General features: G+C 34.6%; 2 protein-coding genes across 6 annotated transcripts; one reads left to right on the top strand and one right to left on the bottom strand.

Annotated features, from left to right (window-relative positions):
* Positions 1-1,243, top strand: LOC103500574 (transcription repressor OFP14). Its single transcript, XM_008463929.3, has one exon. It carries the CDS (start codon positions 18-20, stop codon positions 912-914), a length of 897 nt encoding a protein of 298 aa, XP_008462151.1. The 5' UTR covers positions 1-17; the 3' UTR covers positions 915-1,243.
* Positions 1,244-2,873: 1,630 nt separating this feature from the next.
* Positions 2,874-17,203, bottom strand: LOC103500573 (regulator of telomere elongation helicase 1 homolog). Of its 5 annotated transcripts, none has more exons than XR_540116.3 (25): positions 16,817-17,193; positions 15,652-15,908; positions 14,965-15,113; positions 14,608-14,689; positions 14,336-14,483; positions 14,029-14,185; positions 13,465-13,748; positions 13,297-13,342; positions 12,145-12,286; positions 11,899-12,053; positions 11,038-11,129; positions 10,864-10,962; positions 10,720-10,788; positions 9,601-9,687; positions 8,706-8,765; positions 8,478-8,593; positions 7,505-7,562; positions 7,352-7,436; positions 6,883-6,969; positions 6,496-6,563; positions 5,800-6,408; positions 4,913-5,058; positions 4,196-4,269; positions 3,213-3,554; positions 2,874-2,983 (listed from the first exon to the last, which is right to left on the bottom strand). XR_540116.3 is itself a non-coding variant. In XM_008463926.3 (24 exons), the coding sequence occupies exons 1-23, from the start codon at positions 16,916-16,918 to the stop codon at positions 4,203-4,205; spliced, it is 3,165 nt and encodes a 1,054-aa protein (XP_008462148.2). In that variant the 5' UTR covers positions 16,919-17,193; the 3' UTR covers positions 2,874-3,554; positions 4,196-4,202. The 5 variants fall into 5 exon arrangements, 3 of the variants coding, with proteins under 3 accessions (XP_008462148.2, XP_016902866.2, XP_008462150.2); XR_540117.3 differs by having other exon boundaries at positions 2,874-2,961; XM_008463926.3 differs by having other exon boundaries at positions 2,874-3,554.
* Between the last annotated feature and the right edge of the window lie 549 nt (positions 17,204-17,752).

Below are 17,752 nucleotides of genomic sequence, written 5' to 3'. Positions count from 1 at the left end.
AGGCCATTAATATTTTTATGTTACTTTCTTTCTTTTGCATTCCTTTGTTATTTCTTTATAAGAATCAGTATTATCACATTACTCTTTCAACCCAAAACCAAAGGAAACTAAACAAAATGCCCAAAAAATTGCAAAAATCGCTTCAAGATTACCTCTCGAAGATCAAAAAGCCAACGCCTCAGCTTCAGTTTCCTAATCCCCAAACTTTTTCCTCATCAAAAAGTTGGATTCTCGCTGGTTGTAAGCATCCAAAGACCCTATCCTTCGCCATCGATCGGAAGCAAGTCGACGCCGTCGGTAACAAAGAAGACGCCGCCGCTACGCTCGCCGATATCGACCGATTTCTCTTTGAGAATTTCCGGTCGTTGTACCTGAAAGAGGATGGAGATTGCGGCGACAGAAAAGTAGTAGGAGGAGGAGGAGGAGGTCGAGATTGCAAGAATCATAGAGGAGTAGTTTCACCTGAATCTCCGGTTGATTCATACGGCGGATCTCACCGATTCTTCTTCTCCCCTGACTTATCTGGATCTGATCTTCCGGACGATTCTCACACAGAATCGTCAGAAAATGCAGGATCGAGTTCTTCATCTTTGATCGGTGAAGATCGGGGTAAGGATCTGAAGCTTCCGAGCGATTGCATCGCGATATTGAGGAAGTCGCCGAATCCGTCAGAGGAATTTCGTCGATCGATGCAAGAGATGATGGATGGTCATTTGAAACACCATGAGAAAGTGGATTGGGAGTTTATGGAAGAGCTTCTGTTCTGTTACCTAAATCTGAACGATAAAAAATCGTACAAATATATACTGAATGCTTTCGTTGATTTGATAGTGATTTTGCGACAGAAGGCAGAGGAGGAGCCGGCGAAGCCACGGACGGTGAGAAGCGTGAGAATGGTGAGGAGAATGATATGAAATTCGGACAGTGAAATCAAATCAAATCAAAGATTTCATGAAAAAAAAAAAGAATAAAAATGAAATTTGAATTTGAGTACACAGACCTCGAAGGATTTAGAAGAACAAATCTGTGATTGAAAAGGAAGGAGGAGATAGTAATGCTAATTTCTACATTTTCTAAAGTAAATTCAAACTCTGAATCACAAGCGGCCTTTGCTTTTTGGGTTTTGGTAGTGTTGAATGAATGAACATATGAAACAAACTAAGAATTATCATTCCCCAAAAACCAAAATGTATAATAAAACGGAGACGTAGACTCTCTCTAACTGTCGCAGTTTTGAGCTTTCCCTCCTTTTTCTCCCTCTAAAACTCTCTCTCTCTCAAACTATCTACCAAACTTCAATATAATAATAATAATAATAAAACTTCAAATTAGAATACCAAAATTTTTGTTTTTTATGTTAGAAATTCAATTTATTTATTATAAATCTTAAAATTGGTGTTTGGCTTCTAATTTTTAGTAAATCCGAGCTTTTGGATGAATTAGTAATTTAGAATGGTATCGAAGTACGATCGATTCGAACCCTTGCATTGTTTCATTGTTTCTCTCCATCGATTATTAATTTTCATTGTTGACAATATTATATAATTAAATTTACTTTTATTTATATGTTAAACTTTTGGATGAAATAATGATTTATGACGGTAGATGTTATATAATTTAGAGGGATTTGAAAAATAATAATACAACAACAAATTATTTACGCTTCATATAAAAAATTACTAAAAAGATAAAAACTCGGTGCATTTGATTTTTTTTTATGAAAAGTAAATATTTTGTCAATTTTGTTATTTTTCATATAAAATTTATTTAAATAATAACAAATAACTTTCATTTGAAAAAAAATGTTAGTGTATCTCATAAAGACCCATTTTAATAAAAAATTTGATTATAAATTTATCATTAAGAAACAATTTTAAGATCTATCGGACGTGTACATTTGAATAGATAAATCTAAACATGAGCATAGAGATTAAAACAAAATAACTCATTTGAATATGTACGTTTAAACACTTAAATAAAGAGATGAAAACAAAATAATATTTAGCATAGAAACTAAAATAATATTTTAACTAAATATAATTTGTGACTTTAATTATAAATTTGGTATTGTTATTAACTAAAATGATTTTTATGTTACGATGATTTAGTTTATGAACTTTTTTTTTAAATGTTTGATAAACTTCCACGCTTTTAATTCATTAAATGCCTAAATGTATTGAAACTGTCTTCTTGCATATTCTTTAACTATCAACATTCAAATATGTTCATAAACTTTAAACATGTCATTATTAAGATTAAAAAAAAAAAAAAGCTTAAAGTAGTATGTAAAAATTTACCCATTCATAAAATCGATTTTTACATGTCAATCAATGACGAAAAAAAAAAGAAAAAAAAAAGGTTTTTAGTAGTCCTTCAAGTCATTAGTGAAAAAAAGAAAGAGTGGACATGCAACAAAACATCTTAAACAATGGATCAACTAGACCGTGCCTCAATGTATTGTTTAAAAGAGGAAAAAAATATTGCAATATAATGAAAATGTAAAATATATATAATTAGAGTAGATGTCGAGCAAACTCGTAAGAAATTAATTTTTAGAGAAGTAACACCATAAATTGAACTCATGATCTTTTAGTTATTGAGACCGCGTCTTCTTTTTTACCCATAGATCAATTTATGATGGTTGAACTTTTGATTATTAATCTAATTCCTACTAAAAAAAAGTTCCATGAAACAACTAATTAACTCTAAGAACTTGGCTCTTTTACGATCTAATCTTAGCAGTTGCAACCATATCTAAGAGAGAAATTATTAAAAGAAAATAAGCATAATAATGACAATTATTCTGAGATATAATACAATTTCAAGAGTTAAGAAATTTATCAACAGCATACTAAAATAAGCTAGGAACCAAATTTATGAATTCATCTAAAGAAATATTATTATTGTTGGTTGAAAACTGTTCATCTTTTTTGTCGATGTCCCGGTGTAGATATGATCATCCTGTGAACGACGTGACGATCATCTAGATGAGATACAAATAAATAGTAATATTACGACATGGTTACAAGATGGAATTTATCTTAATCACTAGATGGAGCTAGAGCTATATCTTAATTCTTCTTAGTTTTTAAGTACTAAAAAAGGAAAATAATAACAATAAAAGAAGAAAAAAGAAAAAAAGATGAAACTATATATTACGACGAGGTTATCTAATTGTTCCATTTCTCACATTAGTTTGATGATGAACATACCGGCAATTTGTAGTGGTCACTACTTGAGACTTCCTTCATATTCCTATCCATCTTTATCGTTAATTTTGCTTCAAAGCCATCAATGGTGGGCATTTTTGGCAAGCCATTCAGTTTCAACTACCCTATGCTATATTGAGACAGACGATTCCACGAGCTCTGTGCTTAGTTGCATGTTCTTCAAGCATCGAACCTCTGACGTTGTGGGCTTCAGCAATTCAACAGCCAGGATTTTATTGCAACATAAAGATTACAAACTCTTTCTATACAAGGACTGAACTGAGCTGACATTTGAATTGCATTTGTTCCGATTGATATCAAATTGGTGCAATGGGTGAGCATTACCTACAAGATAAAGAAGCTATTTAACTTGATTCTTTGTAATCTATGAATCCCAAATCTGAAGAGAAGATAGTAAAAAATGGAAGCATAATGCAATGTAGTAATGGTGATACATTCTCTTGAACAGCGAGTCCAATTATTATTTATGATCATATAGAACAAACAAATGAAATAATGGAATTTGAACACGATCTTCAGGACATCAAACCACAAGACTACTAATCTCTTTCTCAAACTAGCATTTAATTTAAAAAAATGACAAAAAAACCTTTGGTTGAGGTTAATTAAAAAAAACGCTGTAATTGCGGATAAAAGAGATCCTTGTGTAAGATACTCCAACAAGATGTCGCGAACTACGTACGGTAGCAAAGTCACAAAAACTATCACACGAGTCCTTGGGATTTCTAACTTTTCTTACTCTTCAATAACCTTACTTCCAATAATCTTTTTTGAATTATAAAATTAGCAATAATTAAAGCGATTTATTATATTTACATCGACATCGCCTATATGCCGAAGGCATCTATCTTCACAATGCTCCTGGGGACTAATTCCCGCTAATTAGTATGATATAAATTAATATTGTATAATAATTCAAATCCCAGTAGAGAGAGATCAACGGCACACGGGAAAAAGATACTTACGCTAATGTCACGAGCTGGTCCCAAGAAGCTGTTCGTACAAGAAATGGTATTTTGCAGGGATATAATCCTTGAAGCTGTTGATATTTGCAACAAATAAAGAAAAATTAAAAAAGAAAAAAAGGGATGAACAAATGCAATGTCAGGTTCATGGAATATGAGATATTTCAGTGATATTAAGAGACCTTGAAGATAATTCTAATCAAATTATAACCAAGTTAGAGAGTCGGAGATTTTTTTAATATAACGTCAGACAAACTCCACGAGGTATCAGAAAAAGAAAAAGTGATTTTAAAATGCCTGTAAAACTGTATCTAATTTTAAAGAGTTTCCAACTCAGCTAGAGGATCCAAGATCTGCAGAATATGATTTTTAGTTAATTTCTCATGATATATAGCATTTCCACAATTACTTTTGTGTTCCTAGCTAAATCGCATAATATTAAAGATAAAGGAAAATTTATTGTCGGCGTCAGTGAAATGTTCTGCTTGACGCAACATGTGATGTCATGCCAACTTATCTGCATATAAAATCTAGAATAAAACAAAATCACTCTTAGACCATATAAGTGACAATGACATGAAGAAAATATAATACTGACTTTGACTATAACTACGACTAGCCTCTGAAGTAGTAGCCTATAGTAAGAAAAATATGACAATCAAATAAATCAGCCTTCTGGCCAGAAGAGATACTGCTCTAGATGATAGAGAAATATACCCCGTACGAAGACGTAGCCTATCAGGTCCTGAAAATATTCTCACGATGGACTGCAAAACGTGGGTTATACCCATTGCTTTCGTTTTAAGTGCTTTCATAAACCCAACAAATTCCTTGTATTCTCTGGCACTGAGTTTCTCTCTGACCTGCAAGACATCTTGGAAAATACAGGTTATCATATCATGAAAAATAATAACTTTAACAGGACTAGACATAATTATGGATGGATAAAAGAATAAATCCAAAGGGAAAGTCGTTATTTAATAGGCCAAGCCTATCCCAGAAACAGTTTTCTAAGAAGAAATACTGTTCTAGGATGGTGGCGTCTACAAAGTGGAAAAGGATTTGGAGAAATGCACAAGAAAACTTAAATAAATAAATAAGACACAGGAAAATGCTCTAACCTAAATAGTTAGCATATTGAAAAGAAAAGATCGCATTAAACAGTGGTCGTGGGTTCCGGAGTTGACGATGCATGACATTGATAAACAAAAAGCTGATAAAGAAGAAACGAGCCTTGATGTGGGCTGGTTCTAAAACTGTGGATATGAGTTAACCCAATGGCAAATACCAAAACGACAAGAAGAACAAGAAAAGTTGTAGCATTGACACAACGGTTAAAAAACAAGGTATTTCTTGGCAGCAGAAACTTTTGGCAATATAGGTTAGTTAGTTTGTCAGATAGTTCCCTTGGAGTAAGCTTGTAAGTTAAGGTTTTGAATATTATAAATAGACGGAAGAAGAACAAAAAAACAGTGAAGAGTTGAAAATGAGTTTGGCTCTAAGGGAGGAATCCTGATACTGTCCAAAGGAGAAGAAGAAGAAGAAGAAGAGAATAAATAAATAAAAGGGTGAGAGAGAGAGAGAGTTCTCTTGTTACAAGTTACCTGACTCAGAAAATCAGATCCTTTAGCTTCTTCGTCCCCAGGATGAACAGGAACACATTTGATAATCTTCTCATTCTGTTTGACAGACTCGGAACCCATCTTCTGCGTTGTGTGACTATTATTGGGCCGCGATGATGAAGGAACAATATCCTTTTGCACGACTCTGATATCAGATGGTGAAGCTTCAGACTTCACTGGACAAATTTTGAAGGAAAGGTCATTTGATTCGGATGGACTAGCACTAGAAGACCCAAAAGAATTCCTCATAAATTTTGCAGAAGCATGCTCAGTGCTGGATAACTTGCGCTTCTCTGCAGCACAGCCTACCAACAATCCTTTGTTTGGTTGTTCATCCATTACAGAAAAGTCAGTTAAATCAATAACTTCATGACTCTGATACTGAGAAGATTTCTTATCTGACAATATTACTTTTTTTTCTCGATGTGATAGATTATTTGAACTCTTTATTGTGGAAGATAGAGAGTTAAAGGAGGTAACAGATGGGCTATTGGCAGGAAGAACATCTTTCCAGGATTTGGAATGACTAGCTTCTTTAATGCTAAACAGGGAAGACACAGACTTCCCTGAACAATCACGTCCCTCTGGCTTCTGCAGTGAAAATCACAAGAAAACAGCCATAAAATTAGGCTCACGAATCCCAAAAATAGCATTAACACGGGGGAGAGGGGGACTTGCCTTACAGATAAGTTTTTCCAGATGAACGTCACCAAAAGATTTCATAGTTCTTTTTTCTCCGGTATCTCCTGTAAACAGACATTTTCGTTTGCAGTTAAATGAAAAATAGAAACCAAAGTCATCTGCGTGATGTAGGATGGCAATTCTGAGTTTTACTAAAAGTTAGTAATAGTGATATACGATTAAATTTGCCTTCAACCACAAAGGTTGAGTTTAAAAGAAGATTGAAAATTTTATTTTAGATATTAAACATGAGACCACAAGAAAAATGATCATATGTTTTTTTATCCAAAAAGAGAATCTTGAATTACCTTTCTAAGTTTGCATGTGAGCACATGTAATGCAAGTGATTATTCAGATTTACAAAAATGAAAATTAAAAAATTACCAGATACCGAAGTGGAAGATCCTGCAGAAGAGACATCATTCAACCTGGTAGTATCAACTCCTTCGTGTTTGAACTTTGCACTAGGATCTGAAATACAATGGAAAAAGCGCACGAGGGAGGCATAATATTAAAAAAGGAAATTATATATAAAGGGAAGCCAACAATGTTTACCCCAACTAAAAGTTCATCGAAATTCTAAATTACAAAATCAGCCATTTTGACAATGGTAAACTTGCATATACTCAAAATTTATGGCTGATAAAAATGTTGCAGAAGTCATCAATAAAACCGATTACCTCACAAGTCAAACAAATCAAATGTAGAGAAAATGAGGTGCCATATTGACGTTAATCATAATTTCACATAAAAGAAGTTTAATTTGATCAAGACCGTATTGTTTCAGGAATTGATAAAATCCACCTCTTAAGGTTGAACTGGAACTAATGGTTAATTACTCTAGCACACTTGCCTTCAGGTTTCGGACATATTCGATTTACGTCATTTCGAAAGAACCGGGTCAATGTGTAAACAACGTCGCCAAATTTAGAGTAACACTGCATTAGAACAAACAAGTTATAAAGGAAGTTTCATGAATAAATATAATACTTAAAAGAAATTCTACCTTAACATGAGGTTGTATCCAAGCTGATATTTGAGATTGACGACTGGAATGGGCAAATCTATCAACAATAAAGTTTAATTCTAAAATCAATAACTCGTTGGAGTATACCAAAGAATAAAAGGTAAAATGACAATAAATGATGTTAGGATACTTCCTAATAAGAACAAGATTTGAAATATATATATATAGAGATATAAAGATCAAAATACAAGTAAACCCAAGTACCCAAGCATAAGGTACGCGGAACCTCCCTGCTTGAGTGTACTTACTCAAGCCCTAGATAACTTCACAGAATAACCTCCTCCTCACTCTCTTACGCTCCCTTTATTTATAGCATGTAGAAATTACCCTTCTACGATAACTACCTTTATTAAGCAATTACCTATCTATCTAATTACCCTTATACCCCTTAACTAACAACTATCCTAGTACCTAACAAATGATTTGAAGTGATGTCAAAAAATCATTGAGACGGCAAATAAAAAAAGTGATGATAATGTCAAGCATCTAGCTGCTGACCTTTAGTATTCCAAACAGTAAATTGAATCGTATACTTCCAGTTCAAGAAATATCTAGTGAGAAAATAAAATCTCAAGTTCATAAGTCATAGGTATTGACATTCACGTATTTTTATGATTCCTGATGATAAGAAACTGCCAATTGGTCTTTTGATGAGGAAATCCCCCCCTATTGGTTTTTTGATGCTATAGTTAATACGGTTGCAGTGTAAATGTTCCACCATATTTCACCATTATAGCTTTACAATGCTCTTTCCCAGTTGGAAAGGTTTTCTGTAACTCCTCAGTTGGGGTCTCCCATATGAAATATGAAATTTTTTCTTTTGCAGAAAATGAAGTAAATAAATAAATAATTTAATCAAGCAAATTGCCAACAATTTCAACCATTGAAAGACATGCAGAAAAAGAGTATCACTAATCTCGTTGATTTGGGATAAAAATTAGAAGAAAAATACCTCTCATCGCAAAAGATTATGGCTCCATAGTCATGGCGATGGCGAATCACACGTCCAACTGCCTGATTGACAGCTCTCATTGCTTGTTGGGTGTACCAGTCCTCTCCCGTCATAATCTACCGCATCAATAACCCATAAATTTAGGATCACCACCAAAAGAAAGAAAGAAAATGAAAATAATAAAAACAACAAAACAACAACAGCGGTAGTTGCATTAAAATACTTTACTTGGCAATTTCCTCTTTGTGATTGTGACTGATGATCTAAATAATCACGCTTCAAGCGAACCTATCACACAGAACATCAAATCTGAAAGTTATACTCAAGAACAAAGACAAGGGAAAGCAAGGTCAACCTGCATCTAAGGTTTATGCAATTTCCAACTTATTTATCAGTCGGAAGTACTTTTACTTGGAAGTTGGGAAAACTACATGGTGAAAGGAAGTTTCTTCCTATGCAGAAGGGACTAATTAGAGAGAAGTCGGTCTGACGAGATCCATTTCATGAAGTAGTTTTATATATCAGTTGGACGCCACAGTCAAGTTGATCTAGAGCTGTCTGAAGAGTGCCAACTACCTTCTACGCTGACATAACTAGTGACAGAATAGGTGAACACTAATCTTGCTATGTTAAATCTAAAGAAAGAAAACTTCAACCAAATAGCATAAAGTACATATTCTTCAATAACAACAAATGAAACTCAAAGCTCATGCGCATGTATTTTAGGGTATGAAAGCTTGTACGTGTATTTATGTGTGGTTCCAGAGTATGAGGCAATTTGATACTAACATGAAGTTAACAGAGACCTCACAGACAAAACAATGACAAACCTAAGATGATGAATTATATTAGACAATCACCATCGTTGGTCTATACTCTATTAATAGTTCAGCCAGAACTAGAGTTCCAATTCTATAGTAGAATAGCATATTGTTAGGAATTAGGAACCTAGGTAGTATGGGATGCCTTTGTTCCTCATTAGTTAGAATGAAATGACCAATGTGGTAATTAAGTGCTTGGCTCTCCCACCACAACAGCTGGCTTTTGAGGTGTGGTTCTCCAAGGTGCTTAAGTACCTAATACATATTTCATTGATTATGAGGTAGGAAGTAGGTAAACAAACCTTTGGATCATTCCTTGAAGCAAAAGGCATACCAGTAATGATGACAGCTCTTCCAGCATGATCAGCAAAATCTAGTCCTTCACTCACCTGTAGAGACATGATGATTGATGAACTACAAAGATGGGATAATTAATAAACTTTTGCAGCATTATTATTTTACACAAATCATCTTAAACTAGCTAGGTGCATTAATTATCACGAAGTAAGCTACAGATCTTAGCCCAGTGTGAATAATGTAAAAGCAATGAACAATAGGACCTATTATAGATTAGTGACTTATTATAGATTATATTCAATCATCATAACTAAAATTGTAATTTAACCAATATCCATCTATCAATTTATGGAAACCAAGAGAACCATATCACATATTTTATACTTGTAACAGTGCACATGACTATTCAATCGCTTGTTCTCCGGCTCTTTGAAAAATCTTCTAGAACGTTTAAAATGTAAATCTCAGTTGGTCCAAATTCCAACACATCTGAATTCTCAAAACCATATAACTTGAGAACTATCTGCACGGGATTGCTTAACACTTAATAGTTGATCTTTTTTTCAAATAAGAAAACTTCTTCTATTATAAAGAATGAAAGTATAACGAAAGAGTGGTCAAATCTAGATAATTATTAGCCTGAAAAACTTCAAAAGGAGGTTCCAATTTCTAATAAATAATAATCATAAACTAAGAAAAATCACAAGCAGCTATAGTCACATGCATCTGGAAAAGAATTCAAGTGCATTGCGAACCATTTAAAAGGCCTCTCAGTATTCTACCAAATCTGACTATTTCTTTCTAACCAAATAAATTTATAAAGAATTTCAAGTTCATGGGGAAGTCAGGTTGGGGCAAGGAATGTAAATCCCAATCAAGTTTTTAATTTTATCCCCAATTTTGACTATTTTCAGAGCGTGGGGCCCATGGATTTTTTTAAATTATTTTTCTAAAATTCTTACGAATTTATCCACCTTTTAGGCAAGCCGCAAGATACTGTTGTTGCTCCTAATGCTGCCCGTTTCTAACCTCCGGAAGAATGAGAAAGATTTTACCCATTGTCACCTAAGAAATAAATAGTGTACTGAGGCATCCCAAGGCACTTTACTTTTAGTAAGACATACCTTACCACGACAAACAGCAAAAAATACTGCACCAGAGGATGATGTATCTTCCAGCTTGAACATATAGTCCTGCGCAATTCCAAGAATCACAGCATGGTACAGATACAAAACACCACACGTTAACAATTCCAATAAGCTATGTACCTCAATTGATGAAGGAAACAATGAAGACTGCCTAGGTTCTATAACTGGCTTCTTATGCTTGCAAATTCTTTCCCAAATTGTCATGGAGCTTGAAAGGCTCTGCAGATTATGGACATAAAATTTCAACAAAAGAAAACAAATAGAATAGTATATAGTTTATTCTGTAAGTGATACCTGGTTCTTCCAGCAGCTAATGCACTGGTCTAGAAAATAATATGATGGAAAGAAGACAAGCAAACCATCAGGAACAATACGTGCGAAGTTGACTGTGACCAAGAACCCAAGAATTACATCAGCATGGTACCAATTGACTAAAATTGGCTTCAGGATGGATTTTAGCATTTGCAGTTAAAAATACAACTGATTAACGATCATATTGTTAAGTGAAACTCCCACCTGTCTCTACACTCTCACAAGCATACATGGTAGTATAGAGAAAGAAATCTTGCCATTTAAATGGTGATTATAAAATTTAACAAGTCCCTAGATCCTTATGCGGTAATGTCAAAGGACTCTTTGCCATTTTAGAGAACGGTGTATGAGGAACAACTTACTCTTTGCTATTTTAGAGAATGGTGTATGTGGAACAACTTACTCTTTGCCATTTTAGAGAACGGTGTATGAGGAACAACTTTTTATTGAATCTGACTTTGCAAAATGGAGTAACTTCTTGCTAGAGGCCCATATTTTTTAGGAGCAAATTATCCTACAGGCCCATTTTTTGGGTCATCCTTTGAAACAAGGGCTACAATCATGCGGATTAGTATTATCTATGCAATTGTTGAAGTGGTCTGGAGGAAACACCGGAAGCTAGTATACTAGAAACACTGGGAGCTAGTATACCATAGTTTTTTATGCTCTCTATAGGGAGTCTTATCTCAAAGGCCTTCTATCTCTGATTTTACCGAGCTATTTTATAACCTTGTTTGGTTTGAACTTTCTTAACCTCTTAAGAATACCTTCGCTATGAGTGGGGGTGAGGTGGGGGAGTATTATGTTTCACATCAACTCTAAAAGCAGAAAACTTATACATACCAATAGCATTTCCAAGGTCTAGCTTATATGCTTCAGACTCACGATTCCAGTAAGAGGAGTTGAAAGAACAACCTGATGGACCAACGGATACAACTCCAGCCCATATCTGATTTGAGGATATGACATGAGGGTTTTCCAACCGGATAGGAAAATCTCTGGGTTCACCATCAAAACACCCTAAATTAACATTTATAATAGTACTAGATGATTGACGGTGCAAGAAAGACTTAAACCAAAGAGACTAACAGTTTCAATTCCTGTGCAAATGAATCAAAGGGAGATAAAGTGCCTGATGTCAATATAATAGAGCCGACTTCCTTTTTGGGAAATGCTTCCAAGGCAATGCCAGGGTTAAAACACCACCAGCTAAGTGTCCTGGATGCCTTGCCTGAAAAATAAAACAAAAACATGTAAAAATGACACAAATGTCTTCAATCAAAATTCCAATGAATGAAGAAATCATTTTGGTTGTAGCAATTGCTTATGATATCAAGCAATATTATAAGCTAGAACTGAAACATGTAAATGAAATAATCTAGAATATTTCACTGATGAGGGCATACATGCGTCAGAATGTTGAAAGAAACTGACCAATTGATTCTCTACTATAAGAATTGAGATTAGGTTCTCTTTCTCAAGAACCAGATAGCTATTTACATGCTCGAGGAACTGAGCTAAGAGAATGGTTGAATCAAGGAGTAAAAGGGTTAGTTTTTATTTAAGCCATTAAAATTGAGAAAATAAGATGGATTTTTCATTTTTTTATCACACTGGAGAATAAGGGATAGAGAGGAAAAAAGGTTAGGTTGTTTGCTGCATATCAAAAGGTATGAGTGTGGAGTGTCCAAGAATACTCCATTGTTTATCTCTTCTTTAAATTGGTTCCATGAGATCCAAGATGATTTTATCTTGCCAAATTACAGGGCCGTACCGCACCTTAACATACATTAGTTCATTAATTCACTTCACCTGATCTATACTTTTGAGTAAACATCAGCATCAAATTTTCAGCAATCTTCTAAAGAAATTGAGAAAGAATGTAATCCACCTATGGCCTCAGAAACACCAGTTTGTGCCTGCCCTACAGAGTTACTACTCAGACAGGTCATGTGCCAAGCATTTACAAAATGGACTGCCAAATCAGCAAATAACAAATGATTGGAAGTCATCACTCTCTGGTTTTCATTTTCTTTTCTAATCATGGTGATTATAACTATCATGGCGAAAGACAATGTCCAATTTATATCTTAACACTACTGCTGAGAACTACAGCTAAGTTAATTAATGAAAAAGAAAAAGAAAAAAAAAAGAGATGTGTGAGCATAGCAAGTTTCTGAAAAGAAAAATAAATATAAGATGAATTTCACTCCAAACATCAGAAATGTAGAGTAGATGCACCTTTTAGGCCATCCACAGCACTTGCTTCATTCTCCTGCACGTGAACCTAAATGAAATGTTCAAACTAAGATGCTGCCAAAATAGTGAGGTAAAAATAAGAGCTAACTAGGAGGAGCTCAATTGGATAGTCGTGGCCATCATAAACTATATCGGCAAATTCTATCTTACTTGATAAAATTTAGCATGTGCATTGTCCTTCTCTCTAAAAACGATATCAAGGATATCTGTAATGTTTTCCAGCCGACAGCCTGTGTTCTGGATCTTCTGCTGCTTGTCTTCTTCAAGAAGTATAGCTGCTTCCTCGATTATGTCTTTAAGCTTAGAAGCAGATTCATGTGTGATATTGAGTTCTGCCAGTAGTTCGTAGATGTAAGGTCCAGGCTTAGTAAATCCTAATTCCTTGGAATGAATAGGGATATCGGATATTCCCTTCTCAAGCTTCAGGAGAAGTGCTGCAGATTTCAAAATTAGCCGGTTTTAGGCATTCAATGGAAAAGCCACTAAGTTCAATATAAGAGTCTCTCATCAACAAGTATATCGTATGAAAAGTGAAGTTCGAAAGCATGATTTTGCCATATTAAACAACTGTGAATTGATGTCACAACAATTGTTAACGTGAAAATTATTCTACAATTGAAATAGATAGCTTTAAAAAATCCCAAGACACGTAAATAAAAAAAAAAAATAACACTTCAATAATACAAATCACTGTCACTTACTAATGAAAGTTACCTCGAAGTATAGCAAAATTATCTGGATTCCCTGACTTGTCATTTGATTCATCTCTTCTCTTTATAGAAAGATCAATACAGTTTTTGGCTTCAGAAATACAAGCTGTCAGAAGCCAAGAAGTTAAATCAAAAGATGCTGCATCTGCGCATATGCTTTCCTGCAAAACAATTCATATTATGTAAGTGGCTACTGATATATTCCTCAGTCCTACGTTGAACAAACACGTGATGTGTAATCTCGAAAAGGCTTGGGCATAATATATATATAAGAATATTATATTGTTGTTCTGAAGTTAAAAGCTGCTTACTAAGTTGTGAGCTTCATCAAATATGAGCACGCTGTTTTTCCACTCAAGCACAAGAGATTTTCTATATCCACGATCAATCAGATAGTTATATGGAGCAAACATTATATCAACAGCTTTGTGAAGTTCCCGTGATAGATAATAAGGACATCTGAAAGAAAAATGCAACCATACAGCATCAAGCAAACCACATTAGCAATTTCACCCAACCTACTTTGGTATATGTTAACAGACGAGCACGAAAACAAAAACATAATAGATGAGAAAGAACCTACGGCCCAAAACTCTTTCCTATTTTGACCAGATCTTCAATGTCGATAGGTTCATCTCCAAGATGTCGATTTTCCTTCACATAGCCTACAACAGAGAGTTAAAATATGCGGATAATAAGTTTCTTTCAATTGTTAAAATTGTTATGGATACCAAATACTGAATGATTGTAGAAAACGTTGAAGAAGCTTGGAATGTAATATTTCAGATATTCTTGGTGTCAACACTATTAAGAAATAAATAAAAAGCTAGATTCTCAAAGTGCCTGCAAGCCCTTTCTCACTTTATCTTTTGGATTAGAAAAGGGATATTTTCAAGTACAAAGCAGGCAATGCAGATGCAATAGGTCGAGAGAGAATAACCAGAAACACGATTATAATGCTTGCAATGACGTTTTCCACTTTTTCGGCAGAGTGATCGACAAGCATTGTTCTGTGTTTTCCCACGGAGTAAACTCACTTCTTCATGAATGCATAATTGCTCTCGAGATCCTAAAACCACCATTTTGGGCCTGCAGGTATTCAAATCTTACGCATTTTAGAAAATAATACAAAAGACAAAGTAGCAATTTTTCACCAATATACTTAACTATCATCTTAAGAAAACTAATATGAATAGAAGAACATGTAAATTTCACTAAATCCACAAACTTCCATGACCCAAATGCTGACTCATAACTTTTTTTAGTATAGGTGGGGGCATGGATATTTGATCCTCCAACCTCAAAGAAAGAAGTATGTGTCAACTGAGCTATACTCGTTTTGGCAAAATGTAAATCCATAACAAACATGTCAAACCCTCCAACATGCATTCCTTGCTCCATAAGTATAAACACTGACCAGTAGGATATGCTAGAAGTACATTCCTTGCTCCATAAGTATAAACGCTTACCAGTAGGCTATGCAAGAAGTCAATCACTAAATACATCCCTTGGCAAGTAATTAAGAGCAGCTCGTAGTCAACGTCATATAAAAATTGCCCTAAGTCAAACATGTGCGCTATGCTTGAAAGTGATTGCAAACAAAACAAAATGTCACCAAAAAATTAACCTGTAAGAGGTTTTCTTCAACTCTTGAATAACTTGCCGGAGTTGGCTGTGAGTACGGGTTGTGTACACAATGGTAGGATGTTTTGGTGAAGTAGACTGTGATGATGAGACATTCAGATCACCCTCGATATTTTGGCTGTTTGATACACTCTGACCAGAAGAAAAATCACCCAAACTCTTCCTCCAGGCCAATGTAGCACAAAGTAGGCAAAGCGTTTTCCCAGTTCCAGTTGGACTCTCTAAAAGTGCATTACATTTCTGTCACATAATAGATCAAATGAATATCAGAACATACGTAGTTAACTTGGTATAACAATAATAGTAATTTGAAAAAATAGATAGTACGGTACAGGTTCACTGACTTCCAGGTACATGTTACAGCCATCATGAAGGCAAGGGAAAGGAAAATCTTTAAAAAAATTTCTACCCTGCCAGCTTTACATAGTGATCAGCCTTGTGAAATATGCCAGGCTGCACTACTTGCTAGCTATGAAATGAGTTTGCTGTTTTCCACAACAATCAAAGCAGTCCAGAGAGGACTTCAAGGAGGCAGCAGTGAAAAGCTACCTGATCCAAAATGCATAAGCCAAAGAAGGGGTGGAGGATAGATAACTAAGCCCCACTTGGTAACCATTTCGTTTTTTTGCTGTTGGATTTTGAAAATTAAGCTTATTTCCTACCCATTTCATACAATGATCTTACAGGACCACTTAGATAACTTTTCTATATATCATTAAAAGTTGTTGAGAAGTTGGGAATGCTGAAAAAACCAGAGGATTCGCACCCCTTTTAAAATAGATGAGCTACTCCTCTCATTGTCAATTAGATTTAGATTTAAGATGGAACTCAGTACTATCAAATACAGATCATTTGTTTCTTGTGGAAAAAAACCTCGAGCAGGCTGAATTGATCAAAGAAAATCCATGCAGTACACCGTTGAAAATTATCAAATGCTACAATATTCTCATGTACTAAATACCATCCATGATGAATGCATGGGAAAGAACAATGACAACACCAAATTCTAAACACCAATAGCAATAAATTACTCCAGTATGGCTTATAAGTTCACTGTAACAGGAGCAAAGAAGTGATCAAGAAACACTCAATGTGCATTTCACAGAGGAACATCAATCAAACTGTAAAGACACCGTAGGAAATCTTACTTCCTGAAGAGACTGAATGACTTTTTCCATGTAAACGAGCTGGCAATCGTATGCATTATACGGAAAGTCGACACCGATGCCTCTGATTGTGTATCTAGGCATTCCTTTCCTTTGTTCTTCCTCTTTACAGAGAAATATCGGTGGAATTTGCCAATAAATTTTGACGTTGATCTTCTTCTTTACTCCAGTCGTGAATGTGCTAACCTAGAAAAGTTTGTTCGTCGACTCCTTCTCTATCAATCTTTCCCGCCAAATTGGGCTGTGTGAAGGGACAGCACGAAACGACGTAGTTTTGTTGAGCCGCCGTGTGCAGCCGTACTAGTGAGCGGGAACGGATTTTTATCGTTCTTTTTCGTTTTCTTCTTTCGGATAATAATTAATTTAATCACACCTTGGTTCTATGAAATTTGTAAAAGGAAGAAAAACAATTTAGAATTAAGTTGTTATCACATTCCATCTTTTATAATTTAATCAAATCTCATAATGGTTTAAATTTTTATAGAATTTTTATCAATGATATCTATAGTAAAAATTAAAATTTCAATGGGATGTGATAGATCGAAAAATTGAGTCAACTAAATCGATGTCAGTTGATAAAAAAAAATAGATTGATTTCAGAATTTTTTTTAAAAGTATCTATAAGTTTTCAATCTGATCAAAAAAACCTAACCGGCCAACCCTTAGTTTGAAAATTTACTAAATCAACTATGATCGGTAGCAGTTTTATCGAGAAAAAAAGCCGATTCCAAGCAAGTAGATGATCATCCTTGGATAAATAGATCATATAAATAAAACTTAATAAAATAATATTGGGCCATTTGCAGTCTCGTGGGCCGAAGAATGTCAAACAACGGAGCCCATGGAAGGCAGTAAAGGCCCAGCCCAGAAAACGAGAAACGAGGGATTTGGAAAGCACAGTGCGTATAGATCTTTCTA

The sequence above is a fragment of the Cucumis melo genome, chromosome 1, assembly GCF_025177605.1.
Source record: "Cucumis melo cultivar AY chromosome 1, USDA_Cmelo_AY_1.0, whole genome shotgun sequence".
Classification (NCBI taxonomy): Eukaryota; Viridiplantae; Streptophyta; class Magnoliopsida; order Cucurbitales; family Cucurbitaceae; genus Cucumis; species Cucumis melo.
This window is presented reverse-complemented; position numbering and strand designations above follow the sequence as displayed.

Excerpts from the sequence above, each read along its gene's own strand:
- LOC103500574 (XM_008463929.3), top strand. The coding sequence starts at position 18 with ATGTTACTTTCTTTCTTTTGCATTCCTTTGTTATTTCTTTATAAGAAT.
- LOC103500573 (XM_008463926.3), bottom strand. The coding sequence starts at position 16,918 with ATGCCTAGATACACAATCAGAGGCATCGGTGTCGACTTTCCGTATAAT. Across the intron at positions 14,484-14,607 it reads ATAGGAAAGAGTTTTGGGCC|ATGTCCTTATTATCTATCAC; the intron begins GTAGGTTCTTTC and ends TTTTTCTTTCAG. Across the intron at positions 10,963-11,037 it reads TTAGCTGCTGGAAGAACCAG|AGCCTTTCAAGCTCCATGAC; the intron begins GTATCACTTACA and ends CATAATCTGCAG.